Source organism: Centruroides sculpturatus, unplaced genomic scaffold, assembly GCF_000671375.1.
Source record: "Centruroides sculpturatus isolate CEXI.00-Female unplaced genomic scaffold, Cexi_2.0 scaffold75, whole genome shotgun sequence".
NCBI lineage: Eukaryota > Metazoa > Arthropoda > Arachnida > Scorpiones > Buthidae > Centruroides > Centruroides sculpturatus.
Genome location: NW_019384342.1, coordinates 903,622 through 914,535, shown reverse-complemented (window position 1 = coordinate 914,535; position 10,914 = coordinate 903,622). Strand labels below are relative to the sequence as shown.

Genomic DNA, 10,914 nt, shown 5'->3' with positions numbered 1-10,914 from the left:
CTGGATGGCCAGTTGAAGCCAATGAAAACAAAATAAAGGTACTGATTGAAGCAAACTGCCGAATAACAACACGTGAAATCACTAAGAGATTAAATTTGTCAAACTGAACTGTTTATGATTACTTGAAATAAATTGGTTTCGTTTCAAAGCTTGATATATGGGTTCCACATGTTCTTAAAGAGAGATGCTCTCTTTGGTGAGATTTTAAGGAAATTTTTTTTTGGAGCTTTTACTAATTTAACAATTGATTCGAAAGTGTACTGCCATCGAGTAAACAAATTGAGTAATATCATCAAACAGAAAAGGCGACCAGAATTGATCAACAAAACAGGTGTAGTGTTTTACCATGATAATGTCAAATTTCACACAAGTTTGGTAACTTGTCAGAAACTGTTATAGCTTAGATGGGACTTGCTATCACACCAACCATATTCACCAGATCGAGCACACTCAGATTATTACTTGTTCTGGTCTATACAAATTTTTTTTAACTGTAAGACATTTACTTGAAATGACAATGTCAAAAATCACTTAGATCAGTTTTTTGAAAGCAACGATCAAAACTTTTGATAAATGTGAAACACGATGAATGTGAAATCATGCTACTATCAGAAACAATGACAACAGGCATTTGACCAAAATAGTTGATATATACAGTCAACCCCTGTATAACGCAGTAGATACGTTCCACTTTATAAGAATTTCACGTTGTAGGAATCCTTAAATACATGAGCCGATCACAGCCCGGCACGTGTGCAGTTTACGGACTACGGCTGTTTGAAAGGTTTTCTTCCATAAAATTAATCAATTCTAGACTAATTTGACTCAACATTCCCAAAACAAGTATAATTTTTTGGGAATAATCCATATAAACTATGCTATAAACAAAAAAGTGTAGGATTACTTACCGAGTGTGCACCGTTCGATAACGCCATTGCTTAATAAGCTTGTTTTCGTCACAGAGCAATGCATCGAATGATAGGCACGTGTTTCCTGATAAATTATTTTTTTGCGAAAACTTTGGAGACATCATTAATATAAAAATAAGTTTTATGGCCGTTAAATAATAAATGGTTTTTAGTAGGTCTGCTGCTCATTTAAACTCAACAGTTTGTGCAATATCCACTATTGGTCTAGATTTGACCAATCCCGTCGCAACACGAGTCGGCAATGACGTTTTACTGCATTATACGTCTCTCTTTTAGCGTCTTTATACGAATATGGTCACAATTTTTTCGCCGCGATATGTGAATCCGCATTATACGAACCGGTGTTATAGGGGGGTCTACTGTAATTCAATAAAATATTTATTTATTATAAAAATGTTGTGTTTTTTCCACAGAAAAAAAACGAACTTACTTTCTGAACAACCCAATAGATAATGTTAAAAAACCTACTTATAACAGTGCCCTGTTTTAATTTCATATTTGAAGCACACCCAAATTTACAAAATTAGATTACAAATTTTATTTAACATAGAAGAAACTGTGTGTTCAGTCCTAAGGTCAGAGTTCACTTCTTAGAATGACTAAGTGGTACTCTCCCCATCTGACTTTGGTGGGGTGAGGTGCCTGTTTTGCCTGTTTGTAGAAGAGGGTCGCCATTTTGTATTTTATTTTGACTCGGTTCTCAGTCCCCTGACTACCTACAAGTCTGGATTTTTTTATGCACAAATGATTTGGGCACCTAATACTCTGTGCCAAATATCAACTCTCAACATGTATTCCTTCATACCTTTATGCTGTTAACATAAAACAGCAGTACGATTTTATAAACAAGACATAGTCTTGTCAAAAAATCACACCACTGACACCAAAAACCAGCAAAATAAACAAAAAAAATGTTTTAACTGTAACTAACATTTTCTTCTATACATAAATGTTATATACAAAGGAAACTTTAGTTACAGTAAAAATTTTTGTTCATTTCGCTGGTTGTTGGTGTCAGTGGTGTGATTTATGAACATACAATATTTTTGAATGAAAGAACATTCAAAATATAAAATAGAATAAACATAAAAAATAAAAATATAAAACAAATATAAATTTTAAATACAATGAAAATTAAAAGTAAATATAAATAATAAAATTATGCAAATTATAATCACACCGTAAAGATCCTGACCAAATCAGAGTTCATAAAAAGACTTCCATACCAATGTATTTTCCAACATCACTGCTGTTAAACTAAAGAAAAGTGTTAATCAGACCTGAGATCATAAGACTACTTTAAAATGGAAAAGGTAAATAAATTACAAATGATAAAGAACTGAGTACTTGAAACAGTTTCAAATGGCTCTGTGTTAATTTCCTAGGGAATAAGTCTCCTAACTAGAAAGGTTCCCAGAAGTTGTTGGATACACATAAATAAATAGGATGTCACATATTTCTCTAACTACACTTTTTCAATTTCCATTTAGATTTTTCTCTCTTATAATCTTGGTGACAACCAAGAGCAATTTCACCAAGATATAAAGCTGATACAGAATTATTATGAAGGCTTCTAGAACAAATTAATGCTGACCAAGTACTGTTGAATGTTCTATCATGATTACCTAAAGAAAAAGTATAAAAAGACAGTAAACTGTACATTTCAGAATTTAATTCAGTATAATTTACATTTCTTTGTAAGGAGTCAAAGTTCGATCATTATTTTGTTTTGGGTGTTATTTTTAGTTATAGTTATTTTCTTTTCAGAATCTTTTTTTTTTGGACAGAAACTCCTAAGAACCCTCCAAAATGTGCTAAATTCAAAAATAAGAATATAAATATACTAATTTACATCAGTGAATATGTAAATAGGGCAATATGAAAGTACACTGATACAGATAAAAGATGACATGCCTGTCAACAGTGTGGTATAGCTCCCGACAGCAACCTTCAAAGCAAACTGTCTGGCATTCTTTGATAAGCAATCAGCTCATAAGAAGTGTAATTTTTTTTTTCAATTATGTTCGTGGAGATTTGATTAATTATACAAAAAAGAATTTCTTTTATTGATTGATTTCTTTTTTATGGAATATTTGAAACATATACTTATTACTAATTCTTGTTATAATCATTGTTGTTTATATATAAATAATACTGTTCAATCTAATAAATATTATCGTGGATTTTTACTTATATAAATGTTATTTTGGATCATTATATTTTGCTTCCCATTAAGTCCAGGGGACCTATTCTTAGCTTTTCCGATAACTCAACAAGAGCAGTAGACAGGACATTTGATAAGTCTCCTTAGCAAACGGCAGTTAACGAACCTTAGACAAATTGATATTCTCTGCTACATGTCAAGTGGGTTTCGCTACAGGTGATTGGTCGAGATGTGTCTGGGTTCCATGCTATTGATAGCCATTATGCTTTAACCAATCACAGTTTAGTTAACATTATCTTCTTGTCACGTGACTGCAACCTGCTGTTTTCCAAGCAAAGTACATGTTTTTAGCATTGTCATGTACTGGCGATAGCCAAATATTTTTTTGTTAAAATGTCATCAAAGAACAAACAATGCAGCCAATGAACTACAACTTGTCAGTTCGAGATATTAGTTAAACAGTTTGGTTCTAGCTGAGGTCAGATTTAGTTATTTTAGGCCCTAAGCCAACTCTGTGTGAAGACCCTTACCATCACTTTACAATTCTAGAAGTCAATCATATAAAAAAGAGAATTAACATAAACATATTAATTTTAATAATAAATGTTTTGTTGTTAAAAAGTATTTGCATTATAAAACAAGGTACAATAAACAAAAGAGGGAAACAATAAAAATTTCATTTGTCATTTTATGATCACTAAAAAGCTACTAAAAGCAAAGAAAAGCTACCTATAAAAATCAAATAAATTTTTTAGTAAAAAGAAGAAATCACTAGAAGTGTAATATAAACAAGATTAGTTATTAATGTAATTAAATACTACAAAAAATAAAAAGTATAGTATAGTTTGTTAATTTGTATTAAAAAAAATTTTTTTATATCAAAATTTTCTTTTTTGTAGAATTTTTTGAGCTCCCTTCAAACTCAAGGCCCTAATTTTCTCTCTCTCCAATTGCTTGTAAAGTAATATCATCCTTACACCTAAAGTTGCCATGTTCTTTTTACTTTCATTACATTCCTAACAGCTCAAGAGTAATCGATAAGAAAAGCTTGGTTATCGTATGTGGCTATTGGAACCAAAAACTAAACATACGGCTCAGAATAGCATTTTTACAGTTAATTGAACACCAATCACGTGGTTCCGATAGAAACTGGTTTTTATCATATTCGTTTGCTTAAGAATACAACTCAGAATAGGTCCCCAGGCCTGGTACTTGATTTGAACCCTAAATTTGTAAGCCCGCCTTTTGTGTCACATGGTACATTACATCCTTTCAGTTCCATTTTTCATTGTGTATCAATTTCTTTTTAATAATGCAGGATTAGACAATTTTGTTATCATTTGTGTGTAGTTACAGCATCTTTTTATAACATCATATCAAAATCATAAAATGAAATATTTATATGATAGAGAAAAACTAAAAGCAATTTTATAATAAGCATGAAAGTTTGTTCAGAAGAATACTGTTTTATTTCTATAAATTAATAAAAAATTCAATTTGTAGACTTTGTAGTGTAATAAATAAAAAACTGATTTTCTCCTTTTTGAAATTATATAGTTTTATGATTTTGGATTAAACATGGGATTAATTATTTTCATATAATTAAACATCTTACTTTAAATTTTAATAATTCAGCGATTCCAAAAAGTTATCTTTCTCTAATTAGCAATTTTGACTAAGGCTACGGTTACTGTGGATGCGAATTCTGATGAAATCTTATTCTGACGAGTTCGTCCGAACAAACAAATACCTGTTTTCCAATGAGAGTGTTTACTTTGGCGGCAAAGGGCATGTCAGAATACACACAATGTAGTCAGAACCATTCAAACTTTCAAACGAGTTTGATTTTTTTGTGCGTTCTGTTGTTGAATTTCGAGTGTTTTGGTTTTTTCAACATGGATATTGATAAATTGATTAGTCTTGTGTTTGAGAATAGGAATGAAACACAAAAACTATCACAACAGAGATAATTGGAGTACTTGGTGATTCTTTCTTCTATCCCATTCAGTATATATTCAAATGTTGGTCTCATTCTAAAATACTCGAAAAACTTTTGCGGGTTGTCCCACAAATCTTGATATAACATTTGGAACTATCCCTTATTGCCTCTTGTGGAAAATAAGTGGTTAACATGCACTGTTTTCTCACCACCTATCAACAATAACTTAATCAACTGACTTTCAAGAAAGTAAAACTCATCAAGTTCATCCATTTTGCTGGGAGGCAGAAACGTACTGACTATCAGAAAACGTACGCAGTGTACCCAGCTTGTTCTGATGAGGATTTTGGATGTACTCATCAGAATTTGCATCCACAGTAACCATAGCCTAATTAAAAATGTTAGTTTGAAATGATGACTTTTTAAAAATTGAAAATGCTAATTCATTAGAAAGAACATTCAATTAAAATTATTCAAATAGATTAAATTATAGAAAATGTTTACTAATAATATTTTTAAAATCATTTAGCTCATTTATAATTTTTATATACACATGTAATCTTTTAAACAGGTATCTAAACTACTTAGATAATAGCTGTGTATACAATGTGTAGATACAAAAATAGATACTCAATATTAACATTACATATAAAGAATATGTTTTCTTAAGAGCTTACTCCTTAGTTATTTTTTTATCTTAGTACTTCCACTTTTATCATTTATTGGTAATAGAAATCTTCAATTTCAATTACATTTTTTTATTCAGCTTCCTTTATTATTTATTGTGTACCAAAATCTAAATTAAATGTCTCAAAATATATTTACATACTATATCAAATTATGATATACCATTTTTTGCTTTATGGTTACATTAAATTGAAACTTTTATTCAAAATAAATTTACCAAGTTCTAGATAAATTTACAGTAAAAATTAAATATTCATAAATTACCATTTCTGAATTTAGTTCTCCCTTTAATACATTAAAAAATAAAATATTTCCTGTAGTAGTACCAACTGCAATAATTTGTTCTTCATTGTCCTCAGATGCTCTTTTTTTCTTCTTCTTTTTATATTCTCTCTGTAAAACAAAAATTATATAAAAAATTAATAATAGTTGACATAATTTTTTAACATTATTATTAATTATTTATTATATGTATAAATTTCTAATGATCTCAAATGCCAATGCCACTGAAAAGTCTCAATTTTGATTCCAATTTTTTTTCAAACATATAATTGGATATAATTCAGAGTGGCAACATAATAGCACTATTAGCACTATCATGTAGTTACTTGCAAGGTTGAAAGATCATTTTCATTCAAACATGTCAAATGGTTTGCATAAATGTTCCAAATGATGAAAACTTATTCTGTTGCCATTTTTTTACCCCAAATGCTATAACTTGAACTATTACATTAGAAATCAATGATATCTAAAAGTAAACTAAATAGATTTATTGCAAAAATTTAACTTTATTTAAAACTCAAGAGTAACTATATGATCAATTTTTTGTTTGACATAATGAACTGGTGGATTAAGACTTTTCAACACAGATGCAATATCAAAATATACGTGAAGACATTAAAAAGGCTAAACATAATAAAATTTTGACAGCAGTTGAGGCAGAAATGTAGTCTACTTCTAATTGTTATTATTGCAGACAATACATTAATGGAGAGTTTAATTTATGCCAAATATAATCCCAAATAAGCACTTTGACATTTCAAAATCACAAGAGAGGAATAGTTGGAATGCCAGCAACTATAGTTTCAGGATGTTATTGTGATGTCTATACTTCTATTTCCTTTTATATAACAATAGATGCTTTATAGCCCTCTTTCAACTTTTTCTACAAATATTTGTGCAATGCTTAATAAAATCATCTTTATCCTACATGAACAGATAATGCATATACCTGCCATAGGAAGAATGAATATTATCTTGTAATTAGTACCACTATTCAGTAACCATACTCATCACATAACTGTGCTACCATATATACATGTTTGCAACCGACAATGCTTCCACTATTACACATTTCACATTGTCTTCATGATACACTTCTGAGTTGGAAAAATATGCATATCAGAATCTTCTGAATATGACAATAACAAACGTTACCATTTTTATCTGCCACATCAGAATGTTTGGAATGTTTGCATGTTAGTTTCAATTTGCTTATTAAAGAGAAGTCGAGGCATGTGGAAGTATGTCCTTGTTTATATATTTTTAACGATTTTTCAAGGCTGTGGAGTCGGAGTCGGATGGTAAGGAAAAGTCGGAGTCAGTAAATTTTTACACCACTCCACACCCCTGGCAAGACTGTGGAGTTGTGGAGTTTTGGTGTTTTAGCCGGAGTCGGAGTCAGATTGGTAAGGAAAATTCGGAGTCGGAGTCAATAGATTTTTACGCGACTCCACAGCCCTGTGATTTTTAATCAAATAGTAGTTAAGAATCTCATGTTTCTATAGGCATATGTTCACTTTCTGGCAATCTCGTGAAGACAAGAGCAAGAATAAGTATACAATTTTTAACAAAATCTTTTGCATGAACAGAATTCCTCACTTAAAGAGTTGCATACTATACAAGCAATTATTTATTGTGAGATCATCACAATACCGGGCTGCAATTTTTAATCATATTTTTAATTTTTTTTAATTTAAAAATATTCTTTCCACCTCAATTTAGTAATGGCTTGCCCCTGTACATCATACTTTTCTTTTAACAATAGAGTTGTGCTGGTTTCTATCTAACACCTTTCAGGGAAAACTTTTTGAATTGAAATAATATGACTTTCAGTTTGCATCAAAAGTTTGAATATAGTTAATCAGGACCTCCTGCCCTTAAGATTTCCACACCTAATCTTGTCTTTCATCTACCTAACTCCATTCTCGAGATTAAGGAAAGACAGATGGACCAAGATTCAGGGAAGATGGATGGACAAATGCAGTGGGAATTTATAGGTCTATAATTTTTTCAAATTGTAGCCCAATTAACACTGAGTAGAACAAAGATGTATTTATTTAGAGAACATTTTTCTATAATTCCATGATACACAATAAAATTCTCAAGACATATTAATCCAAGCTTTAGCATAATAAGAAATTTTTTCATTTCACAAATCACAACTGAATTCAAAATTTCAAGCAAATAAAAGTCAAAAATACACATCGAACGTTTTCGGCCACTAAATTTATCAGCCTTCCTCAGGAAATACAAACTGGAAAAACCATTCTATAAATAGAATGTAGCTGCCTTTTAAATTTTAAAAGAACGAAAATGGCTGTGTCGTATCGTGTATGACATATATTATGAGTCTAGATAGCGTTTCCACGCTGATGATACAGGAATGACATCCGTGTTGATGCAGTTTCCACTCATGCTTGCCTTGTAGATCCCTACTGCTTCTAAAATTTTTATATTTTGCCTGTCGAAAACCTTGCGTATTAGCTTGGCCTGGTCCCAACAGGGGGAAATACCTGGATCGCTGGCATACTATGCTAAAGCCATATTGATGTTACCTTTTAGCACATCATATTTGTGATCTTTTAGTCTGGCTTGCAACGATCTGTATGTGGATCCTATGTAAGCTAGTAATCTGTCAAACCTCTCGTCATATAGGGGGATGTGGTAAATCCCAGGAGCCAGAGCATCTTCAGTGTCGTCCTTTGCGTTTGGGAGAAAGTGAAAAACAATGGATTTCCTTCTAAAGGTAAGGAGTACGTTTAAATTATTTGCAATCTTTCTATATATGCGATGTAATGTCGGTTCATAGTCTAAGATCACCCGATTTGCTTCTGCTTTGTTAACCCTGTTAGATGATTGAGATAGATATTTGGATGCCAGATTGTCAATAAATGTGCGGCCATATCCGTGGTTGTATGCTACCTGTTTGAGATGTTCCAGTTCCTTGTTGGTATCAGACAACCGTGTAGAATGGGAGTAAGCTCTGGCCACAAGAGTGCAGAGTGTGGATGTCTTATATGTCCATGGGTCCGCTGAATTGGAAGGTATGAATAGGCTTGTTTCCTTGTTTATTACATACAGTACATCACCTCAGTGCAGGGTATTTACATTTATTCAAGTGTTGTGCAAATCATGGCTTCTAAAAAAACAGAAAGGTGATTTCAATTGAAACAAAGCAAGAAATCATCAGGAGTGAAAGTTGACAAAAACTTCCTTGTCAAATGGGAGAAGTTTAGGAGTTTACCTACACTCATTACCCAAACAGAGCTGAGGACAACAGGATCAATGACACCCTTGCCCGTCATTTCTGACAGGTGTTGAAGAAGAGAGAGAAACAGACCACCTTGGACATGTTTTTCAAGAAGCCAGCAAGGAAAAAACAAAGGATGGAACAAGAGTTGACCCTGCAAGCTCCGGTAGCCTCTCCTGAATCTGACTCCGATTAAAAAACAATAAAAAGAGACCTGCTGCAATGTGTAAAAAGTCTGTATCTGTATGAATGTGTGAAGAAAGTGTTCCTCCACCTCCTCCTCACAACATCTGACTACCCGGCATAATTGGTGACTGCTCCATTTTCATTTTTTTTTTATGGTACAGTACAGTTATTTTATGCTGCGGAATGAATTATATGTTTTAATATATATTTCTATGGGAAAATGCATTTCGTATAACGGTTTTCACTTAACGGACATGCACCTGGAACAGATTAAGTACATTATACAAGGCACCACTGTATGTGGCATCCGAGAGCTGATATCGTGTGTCCACTACGTATTGCTGCAATGTATCGATGTAGGTAGATCTTTTCATAAGCATGACTGCCTTGCTCTTATCAGCCTTGACCATTGTGATGTTCTGTGATCTGAACCAATTTCTGTTTCTTTCTATGTATTGCCAAAATGTACTACTCTCTGGTTGGTGTTTGTGTTCCTCAATAGCAAATAGCACTTTCCATCTAAGATAATCTTTGTTGTAATCTGGACATTTATTATTTCCAGAAGATAGCAATTTTTCCATATTCGTTATATCTGAGAATGGACTATGTGCAGCAGGCTGAGGCACGAACATCAGACCAAATTGGAAGATCTTTCAGGAGGTGCAATGCTGTCCCAGCAAACTATAACATTGTCGATTTGTGGTTTGGGACATTTCCTTTGCATTTTATTTATCCATGTGATCTTTTTCTCATATATACATTGCAATCTACATCGAACAGATGTTTCTAGATCTATTACAGTTCCAGTTTATGGTGAGGTTGTATTTATTTTTTCATTTTTACAAGGTAAAAAACTTATTTTTGTTAATATGGTATATGAATTAAAATGTTCTTCACCTTATAAAAAATAATTAAAAATTTTTTCTTGTTTTGCTTAGACTTGATTCAGTTTGATTTTGTTATATATAATCCACGGCAAAAAATATGTAATCACTTCATTATGAAGCTGTTTCTGCAGTGATATAAGCATGTAGCAAAGAAATAAAACAAGCAACTGATACAAAATAATTTTGTAATAATACTCAAATATTTTGACTATGTTAAATATGACTTAATTCAAAGTAACATCATATTTAAAAAAAATTACATGCTTAATTTATATCATATTTAGAAAAAAATTTTGGAATCATGCAAAACTAAGGGAAAATTTATGGAATCAGTCAACTTAAATTATTTAATTAATACTTTGTTGCTACAGGTTAAGTTTTTGTAAGTCTTTATGCTTTCAGACATAGATACCACTAGTGAAAAATAATATTTGCTATCAATAGCTTTCCAGCTTTCCTGACTAATAGCAAAGAGATCTGACTTGCAGCACAGAGCTTGTCATAGACTAATTTCTGTAATTTTCAATATGTTTTCTATTGGTTTGATATCTGGATTGTTTGCTGGCCTGTGCAATGTGTTAATGTGCTGT

At 31.8% G+C, this 10,914-nt stretch overlaps 1 protein-coding gene across 1 annotated transcript in view; it reads right to left on the bottom strand.

Moving 5' to 3' along the window:
- The window catches only part of LOC111634544 (WD repeat-containing protein 43-like), an 87,742-nt gene that overhangs the window by 63,303 nt on the left and 13,525 nt on the right, over positions 1-10,914 (bottom strand). The window contains exon 2 of the mRNA XM_023379342.1: positions 5,984-6,112. Coding sequence (XP_023235110.1) covers positions 5,984-6,112 — 129 coding nt within the window. The remainder of the gene's footprint in view (positions 1-5,983; positions 6,113-10,914) is intronic.